Source organism: Macaca fascicularis, chromosome 14 (assembly GCF_037993035.2).
Source record: "Macaca fascicularis isolate 582-1 chromosome 14, T2T-MFA8v1.1".
Classification (NCBI taxonomy): Eukaryota; Metazoa; Chordata; class Mammalia; order Primates; family Cercopithecidae; genus Macaca; species Macaca fascicularis.
The window spans coordinates 2847674-2859637 of record NC_088388.1 but is presented as its reverse complement, the minus strand read 5'-3'; the positions used below and the strand labels follow the sequence as shown (position 1 = coordinate 2859637).

Sequence of the window (11964 nt, the reverse complement as noted above, 5' to 3'; positions counted from 1 at the left end):
GGGGCTCCAGGCGTTCCTTGGCTTGCAGCCACTTCCCTCCGATCTCTGCCTCTGTCTCACGTGGCCTCCTCCCCTCATGCCTGCTTCTCGGCAGCTCTCCCTGGTGAGGCCCACCTGGGTAGTCCAGGGGAGGCTCCTGCTCTCAGGGGCCTTGCCTCTATCACACTCTAGCCACTAAGGTCATATTCACCCTTTTGCCATCAAAGGTCACATTCATGGGTTTTGGGGAGTAGAACATGGATATATCTTATTGGGGGCCACCATTCAGCCCACGAAAGGGGCCTTTCAAACAGACCAAAGCACATGAAAAGGGGAACAGACAGCTGCGCCAAAGGCCACGGACACCCAGAGAGATGGTTGCCCCCACCCCAGGAATAGAGAAATGTGTGGGAAGACAAGACCTCAGTTTTTGACCACCAGATTGTTTTTGGGGTTTTTGTTTGTCTTTGTTTTGGTTTGGTTTTTTGTTTGTTTTTTTGAGACAGGGTCTCACTCTATGGCCCAGGCTGGAGTGCAGTGGCACTTTCTCAGCTCGCTGCAACCTCCGACTCCCAGGGTGAAGCAATTCTCCTGCCTCAGCCTCCTGAGTAGCTGGGATTATAGGTGCATGCCACTGCACTAGGCTAATTTTTTCTATTCTTAGTAGAGACAGGGTTTCACCATCTGGGCCAGGCTGGTCTCAAATTCCTGAACTCAAGTAATCCACTCGCCTTGGCCTCCCAAAGTGCTGGATTACAGGCGTGACTCATTGCCCCCAGCCCAGATTGACCCTTTTATTTTTATTTTTTTTAAGTACAGAGTGCCCACCATTGGCCTGGCCATGGGGAGATTGACATTGCAGCCTTCAGGGGAGAGGGTGAATAGGAACAGCCCCACTGGTGGGCCATCTTGGCAGTTACCACACATCTGAAGGCCCCACTAGCACAGCAGTGCCACGTCTGGTGTCCAGGAAGGCAGTGCCGTGTATGATGACAGCAACAGGGGACCTAGCCCAAGCCCATCCATCACAAGGGGTGGCTGAGACATGGAGGATTCCAGAGGATGAGGGCTGGGGTGGGGGGTTCCTGGGAAATGGCCCAGACACAGGAAGAGACACAACCTCATACCCCCACATGCATGGATATTCATATGTAAATGCATTTTTAAAACTAGTAAAAGGCACATCACAAGTTACATTCTTAACCATTTTTAAAGTGCACAGTTCAGTGTGCTTATGCTTAGGCATATTCACACTGAGCAAATTCACACTAAGAGTATTCACACTGAACATATTCACACCGAGCATATTCACACCGACCATATTCACACCAAGCATATTCACATGGAGCACATTCACACTGAGCATATTTGTACTAAGCATACTCACACCGAGCATATTCACACCAAGCATATTCACACTGTTGTGCAGCTGCCATCAGCATCCGCCCCCACAATTTCTCATCTCTCCAAATGGAAACTGTGTCCCCATTAAACACTCCCCATTGTCCTCTCCAGCCCCTGGCACCTGCCCTCCTGCCTTCTGTCTCAGAATCTGATGACTCCTGGGACCTCGTACATGTGGAATCATTCAGTACTTGTCCTTTTGTGTCTGGCTTACTTCACTCAGCACAGTGTCCTCAGAGTCCATCCATGTTGTAGCTTATGTTAGAATTCCCTTCCATTTTTTTTTTAAATTTAATTTTAATTTTTATTTTTGAGATGGAGTTTCACTCTTGTTGCCCAGGCTGGTGTGCAATGGCACAATCTTGACTCACCGCAACCTCCACCTCCTGGGTTCAAGTGATTCTCCTGCCTCAGCCTCCTGAGTAGCTGGGATTACAGGCATGCACCACCACGCCCAGCTAATTTTTCAGGTGATCCACTTGCCTTGGCCTCCCAAAGTGCTGGGATTACAGGTGTGAGTCACACGCCTGGCCAGAATTCCCTTCCATTTTAAGGCTGTGACTATTGCAGTGTGTGGGTGGACCACATTGTGTGTGCCCATTGTCAGTGGACACTTGGTGGCTTCTACCTTTTGGCATGCTGCTGGGAATATGGGTGTGCATGGACCTCTCAGAGAGACTCTACTTTTAGTTATTGTGAGCATGTGAATGAGAAGAGCGGAATTGTGGGATCACAGAGCAATCCTATATTTAATTGTGAAAGGAGGCTGGGCACTGTGGCTCACTCCTGTAATCCCACCACTTTGGGAGGAAGGTGAGTGGATCACCTGAGGTCAGGAGTTCAAGACCAGCCTGATCAACATGGTGAAACCCCATCTCTACTAAAAATACAAAAAAAATTAGCCGGGCATGGTGCCACACGCCTGTAGTCTCAGCTACTCAGGGGGCTGAGGCAGGAGAATCACTTGAACCCAGGAGGTGGAGGTTGCAGGGAGCCAAGATCGTGCCACTGCACTCCAGCCTGGATGACAGAGTGGGACTCCATCTCAAAAACAAACAAACAAAAAGCAATTGTTAAAATAATGTAAATGCTTTTTTAAAAAGGATGAGGCCAGGCACAGTGGCTCACACCTGTAATTCCAATACTTTGGGAGGATGAGACAGGCGGATTGCTTGAGCCCAGGAGTTCAAGACCAGCTTGGGCAACATAGTGAGATCGCATCTCTACAAAAAATACACAAATTAGCCAGGCGTGGTGGCATGTGCCTTGTAGTCCCAGCTACTCAGGACGCTGAAGTGGGAGGATCACAACCTTAGGAGGTCGAGGTTGCAGTGGGCCATTATTGTGCCACTGCACTCCAGCCTGGGCCACAGAGTAAGACCCTGTCTCAAAAATTTATAATAATAATTAATAATAATAATAATAATAAAACAAAAAGAGGCCAGGCTCAGTGGCTCATGCGTGTAATCTCAGCACTTTGGGAGGCTGAGATGGGTGGATTGCTTGAGCTCAGGAGTTCAGGACCAGCCTGGGAAACACAGTGAAACCCTGTCTGTACAAAAATACAAAAAAGTTAGCCGGGCATGGAGGTACATACCTGTGGTCCCAGCTACTCAGGAGGCTGAGGCGAAAGGATTGCTTGAGCCTGGGAGGTGGAGGTTGCAGTGAGCCAAGATCATGCTACTGCACTCCAGTCTGGGCAACAGAGCAAGACCCCATCTCAAACAAACAAACAAAAAAGGATGAGAGTTGCCCTAGGTGGGGAGACATAAGAGATGAACACTCGATTTTGTTTTTATTTTTATTTTTTTGTTTTTTCTCGCTCTGTTGCCCAGGCTGGAGTGCAATGGCACAATCTCAGGTCACTGCAACCTCCGCCTCCCAGGTTCAAGAAATTCTCCTGCCTCAGCCTGCCGAGTAGCTGGGATTACAGGTGTGCACCACCATGTCCGGCTAATTATTATTAATATTATTATTATTATTATTTTGTTGTTGTTTGCATTTTTAGTAGAGATGGGGTTTCACCATGTTGGCCAGGCTGGTCTTGAACTCCTGACTGCAAGTGATCTGCCTGCCTTGGCCTCCCAAAGTGCTGGGATTACAGGCATGAGCTACCATGCCCAGCATCAATTCTGAAATAATTCGAGCCTCTTTTTTACTTTTTGTATCAACAATTTGTTACTATTTTTGGTAGTTTTTTTTTTTTTTTTTTTTAAAGAGATGGAGTCTTGCTGTCTTGCCCAGGCTGGTCTTGAACTCCTCCTTCAAGTAATCCTTCCTCCTGGTCCTCCCAAAGCACTGGATTACTGGCACAAGTCACAGCGCCTGGCCTATCTTTGGGAATATTTTAATGTTGGAAATAATGACAATACACCTGCCAGGGCTCCCCCAGACCCGCTGAATGAGAAGCTCAGGCTGGGAGGGTGAGCATCTGTGCCGTGAGAAGACTGCCCCAGCGATTCTGCAATCTGAGCCCTGTGCAGGGCATGGGGCCACCTCAGTCCTCCCTCTCTCCCTTCCTGTATTTTGTTTGTTCCTTTGTTCGTTGGTTCACTCCTTCAGGCTTCTGGAGACATCCCCACAAGCCAGGCCCAGGGCAGTCATGTCGGCTGCTCTTCTTTTCCATCTGTGAGTGACTGCTGGGAGGGCCCTTCCCCGAGCTCCCCACGTCCTGGACCCATCTCCCGACCTCTGGGGGCTCCACAACCACCCACAAGTAGCCCTGTGGAGGCGACACCAGCCTAATGGAGCCTGACGGAGGCCCCACTCTGCCCCACAGGGCCCCCTCATCTTGGCATGCTCAGTCTCACCCGAGGCAGCCGGGGGCTGTCTGGTCGCATACACAAGCCAAGAGTCTGCATGTTCGGTAGTCAGTGCAGAGGGGGTCTTTTGGACAATGACATGGATGCCTTTATTTTTTGAGACAGGGTCTCACTCTGTCACCCAGGCTGCAGTGCAGTGGAGTGATCACAGCTGGCTGCAGCCTCGGCCTCCCAGGCTGAAGTGATCCTCCCACCTCAGCCTCCCAAGTAGTTGGGGCTATAGTGCACACGCCACCATGCCTGGCTAATTTTTATTTTTATTTTTTTGTAGAGATGGGGGGTCTTGCTATGTTGTCCAGGCTGGTCTCAAACTTCTCGGCTCAAGCAATCTGCTCACCTCGGCCTCCCAGCTTGCTGGGATCATAGGCGTGAGCCACCGAGCCTGGCCTCAGGATGCTTTTTTAGCCACCAGTTTTCAGAAGAATTTCCTGAGTGCCTGGGCTGGTCCCTGAGGGTCCCAGAGAATAAAACATTATCACTGCATTTAAGGAACTGATAATAGCTTCTGAGTAGGGTACTCGGGGATAAACAGGAGCTCATCAGGGGCCAAGGAGAAAGGTGTTTCTGGTATCTCATTCAATCCCCAACACCTTGTGAGGTAGAACCTGCCTGTCAGGCTCCAGTGGAAGAGCTCAGGAAGAGACACAGCAAAACACAGCCCTCAGAGGCCAAGGTCAGGCTGACTGCGAGTGTCTGAAAACCAGGTGGGTCCTGGCACGGTGCCTCTCACTTTCCTCAGGCTGCGGCTGGGAGGAGACAGATCGAGGGCAGGCCTGAGTCACAGGCCCTGGCACATGGGCCACGGGCTCAGGTGAGGTGGCACCAGTGAGGTGGCAAAAGTGCACTGCTCAGGTGCTGCAACTCCAGGCAGCTTGGGTCTTCCCCCAGCCTCCCCAGGCTCAGGTGGGCGGAGGCTTGGAGACCCAGAGCCTAGCAGTATGTGGTTGGCAGGAGGCAGGCCTGGCAATCTGAGAAGGCTTCCTGGAGGAGGTGAGAGGAGCTAGGGGTGGGCCTTCCTGACTGAGGAGCAGAGGGCCTTTTCTCAGGGCTGTCCCTGAGCAACCCCTCCCACAAGAGGGTGGTGTCAAGCCCTAGGCACTGGGCCGGGCCCTATGACACGAAGCTCTATGACATGCAGCTTCCTCACAGGCTGGCAGGATGGCCAGGCTCGTTGGGCAAGTGCCTGGAGGGCCCGGCCTCGTCACCATAAGGAAGTGACCTCACGCAGGGAGTTTCGGAGAGGTGCCCGCATCCTGCCCCAGCTGCTGACAACCTCACACAGCTGGGCTCCGGTGCCAAGGATCCAGGCAGCTGGACTGGGCGGCTAGTGTCCCAGGTCAGATGTTTGGGCACCCAGACTGTACAATGCCTGCCCGGGGGTGGGGACCCTTGGCTCAGGCTCCGCATGAATCCTGGATGTGACCCCTCAGATAAATATTAGTAAACCTGGTTTGGACAGGCTCTGCCTGACACCACCAACTTGAGGCAGAGCCCCCTCCCCATCCTGAGAAGCAGTCACAGAACATCAGGGCTATTTCCTGCCCCTGGCCACAGAATCGGGGAAGCTGTGGATGTGGCCCCACTGGCCGCTGTGTAACCTGGGTTAGTCACCACCTCTCTGAAACCCCCACCCCACGTTCCCTGCAAACCCAAGAAAGCAGTCTCAACAGGGAGAATGACTGCACAGAACTAGCGCAGGGCAGTCCCACACAGACTGTCCTGCCATTGTCTGACCTTGGCATCTCTCGGGCCGGTGGTTCCTCCGCCTCCAACATGTGAGTGGCCCGGAACCCTTGTAAAAGCAGGTCCCATGGGGTGCAGCCGAATCCACACCGGGTTCCAATCTCTGTGCCGTGCTGGAAAAGCTCCCAGGCTCTTGGCTATCAAATGGCTCTAGGAGGGGGCATTCCTCAAAAGACCCTCGTGTGGGGTCCCTATGTCGGCACTCTTCTGCCTCAACATCCCTCCCCCACATCCCAGGAAGTGAGTATCCACAGTCCTCATCCTCCAGAGGAGACCCTCAGGCAGGCCTGCTCTGGGGAATGGGGATAGGTCCTTCCTTGTAAATGTGACCTTGACAAGTCGCTGCACCTCTCGGAGCCACCCTTTCTGCATCTGCAGCATGGGGCCAGTGCTCCTCCTGGGGGCACCGCTCAGCCCCAGGTGGGACCAGGTGAGACTCAGGCCGCAGGAAAAGGGAGGCTGAGGGGTGCTGGCAGAGGGTGGGGGGTCAGAGGGGCAGAGGGCAGTGTGGTGGTGGCGGGAAAGCCCCTTGGGTGGATGCGGAGAGGATGGGCAGCGCCTGCGTGCAAGTACCTGCCAAGTGGGCATGGTGTCCTTCAAGCCCCTCTCACCTCCTAAGGCCATGCTTTATTTTTGCCCATGTCCATAAAGACACCCTGGGGGCTCCTGAAGTCACCTGCTGGTCCAGGGCTGGTCAGGCTTGGGAGTCGGCTTCCTCCAGCCCCCACATTTGCAACTAGGTTCAGGCTGGTTCTGCCAAGCAGGGGCCCAGGGTGTCTAGCCGCTGCTAGGGAGGCCAGGGCCACTACGACTGAGCCCCTGGGGCCGGGACTGTGGACAGAGAAGCTGCCTGGGGAGGCCTGGCCTCCAGGGCTCAGATCTGATTTCCAGCAGCCCCCAAAGGGCCATCTACCTCCATACCCCCCAGATCTTCACATTGTCCATGAGAGGAATAGAGAGGGGCTGAATGGGCAGGAAACCCCCTAGGGAGGCTAGGAGGGCAGGGCCTCTGAATCTCGGCTGCATACCGTGCTCCCTGGCCCCCCAGCTCCTGCCCCACCTGTCAGAGCACCACCCCTGGGTTACAAGTCCTGCCCCCAGGGGACTGAGTTTCCCAGCCTCCCTTGAGAGGGCCACTGGGGTACAGGCAAAGAGAGGAGCTGGGCGGGGCTGGGGGAGCACACCTCACCTGGCCTCACCTGGTTTCCAAACCCTGTTCCTCCCCTCATTTCTCCCAGCCTCTTATCTGCTCCTGCCTGTCCTCTGTCCGTTCCCCAAGGCCCTCTCCATCCTGAGCCAGTTTCCTCTCCTGTGGAATGGGGGCTGGAATGCCCACTTTGGGGCGTTCTCCAGGTTAGGTGGAGGCTGGACACGGTGGCATATAGGCACCACTGGCCCTTCAAGGTCTCCTTGGAATCTTCAAGGGCACGCCCTCCCCACAGAGTCCTCCAAGCTGTCCTCCTGGCCCCCAGTACCCGCGTCCCCCATCCCCACCCTCATGTACCTGCTGTGCCCCTGGGGGTTACAGGGATTCCTCTCCCCTCCTCTGGGGTCCCAGCACCAGCCAGGCCTGCAGGCACGCAGTAGATGCTTAAGCAACGCCGAGTGTTGGGGGATTTGCCTGGAGCCGATGTTCCGATGGCTGGCCCCTCAATGGGGTGGGCAGGCTGGTGGGCCTGGGGGTGTTCCAGGCACCTGTGGGCTCGGGCAGTGACAGAGCGCTCTGCCCCCAGCCACTTCTCCTGGTCTCCCATTGCCCAGAGGTGCCTCTTGCCCAGGCCCCACTGCTCGGCAGCCCAGGGCTCTCTAGCAGCAAAAGAAGGGACACCAGAGTCCGCATCCTTCCTGCAGCCTCTCTGGGCCAATGCTGGAATCCCTTCTCCTCGCCAAAGGCTGATCTCCCCTCACCCGCCCATCCTACCTGCTGCTCCCTCACCCCACAGGATCCCAGCCCTGCTGCAAGGACAGGTGTCAGGTACCTCACCCCACAGGATCCCAGCCCTGCTGCAGGGACAGGTGTCAGGTAGGGGGCAGTGTTGACCTGCCGGCCCAGGCAGGTGTCTCACTCCCAGGCCAGAACCCTGGCACAGCCCAACCCTGCCCTCTGCCGGCACCGCCCCTCCACATCACGGCCCCTGCTCACTGCCATGTTCTCTGGCCACACAGGTAGGACCACCAGGCAGCTGCCACCTACATGCTATTCACAGAACCTGGTCCGGGGCGCTCCTCTGAGCCAGCCGCCTGTTTATCCCTTACAGTGACCCTGAAGGGCAGGCGGAGGCGGGGCTGGTCTCAGGTCTGGGTTTTACGCTCTGCTGCCACTGTCTTGACATTTTAAATACACTTTGAATCAGGGGACTCTCGTTTTCATTTTGCGTGAGCTCCGCCATTGAGGCCAATTCCGACGCCAGAGGTGGTACTTCCTGCTGTAACCACCCCAGGGCGCAGCTGGGGGGCAGGGGCGCGGGAAGTTAGGAGACCTGGAGCAGCCGGGGTCCCCGGGGTCCTCTCGGCTGGCTTCACCCCCACCCCTGGGAACCCGGGAAGAGCCGGCTTTCGCTTCCTGTCTATTAAACCCTTTAAAGGAAGAGGGTAAATAAAACCGCCCGTCTGCCCAGCTGGAAAGCGATGACTCAGCCGCCCCCGCCGACCCTCGCCCCCAGGCTGATCCCAGAGAGCGGGCGTCGCGGCCCAGCCCGGACCCCTCGGCTCCCGGGACCTCTCTCCGGTCCGGGTCGTGGGGGCGCGGTGGGAGCAGTCCGTCCCCCAGTTCGGGACACTACGAGGGCGCAGGGAGGAGAGCGGGCTTCCTCTTCCCCTCCCATTTACTGAGCTCTGGGTTGCTGTTCTAGCCCTTTCCACGTGTTCCCTAATCCAGCAAAGGTGACTGTTCCCCCTGGGAAGGGCCCCCGAAGAGGACGGAACGGCCAGCGCTCGGGAGTAAGTAAGGCGGCCTCGACCCTCCTTCTGCCCCGGGAGACTGAGAGCGGCAGGGCTGGACTTGGGGCGCCTGGAGGGTGAAGGTCTGGACCCCGCTGTCTCCCCACGGTGGGCCGGCCCCGGGCCCGGGGGTGCTTCCCGGGGCTCCCTGGCGTGAGTCACCGCGGGTAGGGCTGGTTGCAGCGCATTCTTCCGCGGGGCCGGCCTGAGAGACGGTGCGGGCGAGCGCCCGGGCAGGGCGGGACCTCGAGTCACCCCACGGGGCTGGACAGCTGGGGCATTGGGGGCAACAGGAGCGCGGGCTTCTGAGATGGGAGGGGACGGCCGGGGACCGACCAGAGCGCGGACGTGCGGGTCCGGACGGCTGGGCTTGGGGAGGGTATGGCCTGGGGCGCGCGGGGCGCGGGCAGGCGGGGTGGCCCGAGGGCCGGGGCGGGGCGGGGCGGGGAGGGGCAGCTATAAAGGCCGCGCCGGGGCCACGAGGAGCAGATCCGGCGCCGCCGCCTCCCAAGTTGCCTCTCGCATTGCCGCTCCCAGTCCCACGCCCGGCACGACATGAAGTCCCCCGACGAGGTGCTACGCGAGGGCGAGCTGGAGAAGCGCAGCGACAGCCTCTTCCAGCTATGGAAGAAGAAGCGCGGCGTGCTCACCTCCGACCGCCTGAGCCTGTTCCCCGCCAGCCCCCGCGCGCGCCCCAAGGAGCTGCGCTTCCACTCCATCCTCAAGGTGGACTGCGTGGAGCGCACCGGCAAGTACGTGTACTTCACCATCGTCACCACCGACCACAAGGAGATCGACTTCCGCTGCGCGGGCGAGAGCTGCTGGAACGCGGCCATCGCGCTGGCGCTCATCGATTTCCAGAACCGCCGCGCCCTGCAGGACTTTCGCAGCCGCCAGGAACGCACCGCACCCGCCGCGCTCGCCGCACCCGCCGAGGCCGCCGAGGCCGCCGTGGCCGCCGCAGCCTCCGAGCCCTCCGGGCCATCCCCGCAACCCAAGCCCCGTACGCCATGAGCCCGCCGCTGTGAGTGCCCGCCCGCGCCCCGGCGAGCCCCGCGCCCTAACAGCCCGGACGGGGGCCTTTGGGAAAAACCACTTCAATGTCAGACGGCGGGGCGGGGGGCGGGGGGCGGGGGAGCTGCATCTCCTTGGGGGACCTGGCGCCCCGCAATCGCGCTGGCCCCCTCGCGTCAGGGTCTCGGGGCCCCTCAGGCTGGACCCCGACCGGCCCTGGCACAGCTCCCTGACCCAGTCCTTTCCCCACAGGGCCGTACGCTGGACGAGTCAGACCGAGGCTAGGACGTGGCCGGCGCTCTCCAGCCCCGCAGCAGCAGAACTTCCCGTGCTCGCGGATCCTTGCTCCGTTGCACGGGCGCCTTAAGTTATTGGACTATCTAATATCTATGTATTTATTTCGCTGGTTCTTTGTAGTCACATATTTTATAGTCTTAATATCTTGTTTTTGCATCACTGTGCCCATTGCAAATAAATCACTTGGCCAGTTTGCTTTTCTACCATTCGGCTGTGGCTCAGTGACGTTCCTGCTGGGAGGGTGGAGGCCCAGGAATGGGTGGGCAGGACACCCTCATCCAGTCCTGCGGGACTGGCGTGAAAGGCGCTGGGAACTGGCTTTGAATGAATAAATGAATCGTGTCATCTGCTGGGCCTGGTCCACACCCTCTTTTCCAAGTATCCTCCCCAGAGGCCAGGAAGTGCCCTGGGGCTTGACCCTGGCTACCTTCTGCTCCTTGGTGTGTCCTGAAGAATTGAGCCTGGGGAGGACAAGGGCCCTGGGTCCGAGCTGCTGCTGCCTGTGGTGGGGGGACGTTCCCCAGCAGCCCTTCCTGCCCACATACCACCCGCGCAGCCAGACCAGAGGGAAGTGCTCAGCCCTCCGGTTGCCTGCTGCCAGTCGCTCCTGGCCAGTGCCCGCAGTGTGGGGCCGGCAGGGTCGCCTTTGCTTTTGGGGGAATAGGAGAGAGTTCTGGGCTGTCTCCGATGGTGGCGCAGGAGGCAGAGGTCCCTGCACGTCCAGGTGCTGGCCCAGGACATTGGGGTGGAGAGGCCTGAGTGCAGCAAACCCGTGCCCCTCTTTCTGAGATAGCTGACCACGGCTTTCTGCCCTCCGGTCTGGCAGTGCTCCCTGAAAGACAGGGATGGTCTGAGACAGTTAGGGTTTGGGAAGTGTGTCCCCCACCCAGAAGGGCTCCTGGTGATGAACAAGCTGAGGAGGTGATAAGGGGTATAGGCATGACTCCTCGCCCCACAATGGGGCCTTCATTTCTGGAACCTTCGTGGTTGGAGGGATGCCAGTAGGGGAGGCAGAGAAGTACCAGAATTGGGCCCTAATCTCTGTTGCTGGGGGGCCAACGAAGCCTCCTAGCTGGTCCGGGGTCAGGGCGGGGAGGGTGCTAGCCCTTCGCTGCATGGCCCGTAGGAGTGTTGGTGCTAGGTCCAGAAGAAACTATTTCCTGCAAGGAAGTTTCTCCCGAACACAATTTGTGAAGCCCCTGTGCAAATGAGAGAGGGGATCCTGCAAAAAGCGGAAAAGAGCAGCAGGGGACGCTGCCTGGCTGGGCTCCTGGGCCTCCTGGCTGCCCCACCAGAGCCTCACCTGGATGGATATCCAAGGTCAAGAGGAGAGCCCTTGCCCCTGGGATCTTCAAACATAGGCATGATCTGGCCTGAGCTTTAGGCAAAGAGGGTTGATGGCCCTTGGCTCACTGAGGCCACTTCTTGTTTGAGGAATTTTGGAATTCTTCAAATTCTGAGAACAGTGGAATTCTAAGGTTTGGGGAGTCCATGTTTTAACAGCTTCTTTTAAAAGCAGCCCGAGGAGAGAAGGGGCAGCCTTCGTGGTCTCGGGGGCAGCTGCAGACCCTCGATGAGGCTGTGGAAAGCCTGTTCTCTCCAGATGGGTCAACCGGTCACAGCAGCTGGGCTGGCCTTCTCATGCCCAGTTCTCCTCTCCAGAACCCAGGGCCAGGGTGTGGGGGTGAGGGGTCGGGAAGTGCTGTGGTCAGGAGGCTGGAAGGCAACAGTGCATGGCCTGGCCAGCAAATCAGCTATAGAAGGG

The 11964-nt window shown here is 57.7% G+C and overlaps 1 protein-coding gene across 1 annotated transcript; it reads left to right on the top strand.

Moving 5' to 3' along the window:
- Positions 1-8063: 8063 nt before the first annotated feature.
- PHLDA2 (pleckstrin homology like domain family A member 2) lies at positions 8064-10407 on the top strand. Its single transcript, XM_045372357.3, has 4 exons — positions 8064-8114; positions 8801-8888; positions 9426-9912; positions 10155-10407. The coding sequence occupies exon 3, from the start codon at positions 9444-9446 to the stop codon at positions 9900-9902; it is 459 nt and encodes a 152-aa protein (XP_045228292.1). The 5' UTR covers positions 8064-8114; positions 8801-8888; positions 9426-9443; the 3' UTR covers positions 9903-9912; positions 10155-10407.
- The last annotated feature ends 1557 nt before the right edge of the window (positions 10408-11964 follow it).

Coding starts and splice junctions, on each gene's coding strand:
- PHLDA2 (XM_045372357.3), top strand. CDS start 9,444: ATGAAGTCCCCCGACGAGGTGCTACGCGAGGGCGAGCTGGAGAAGCGC.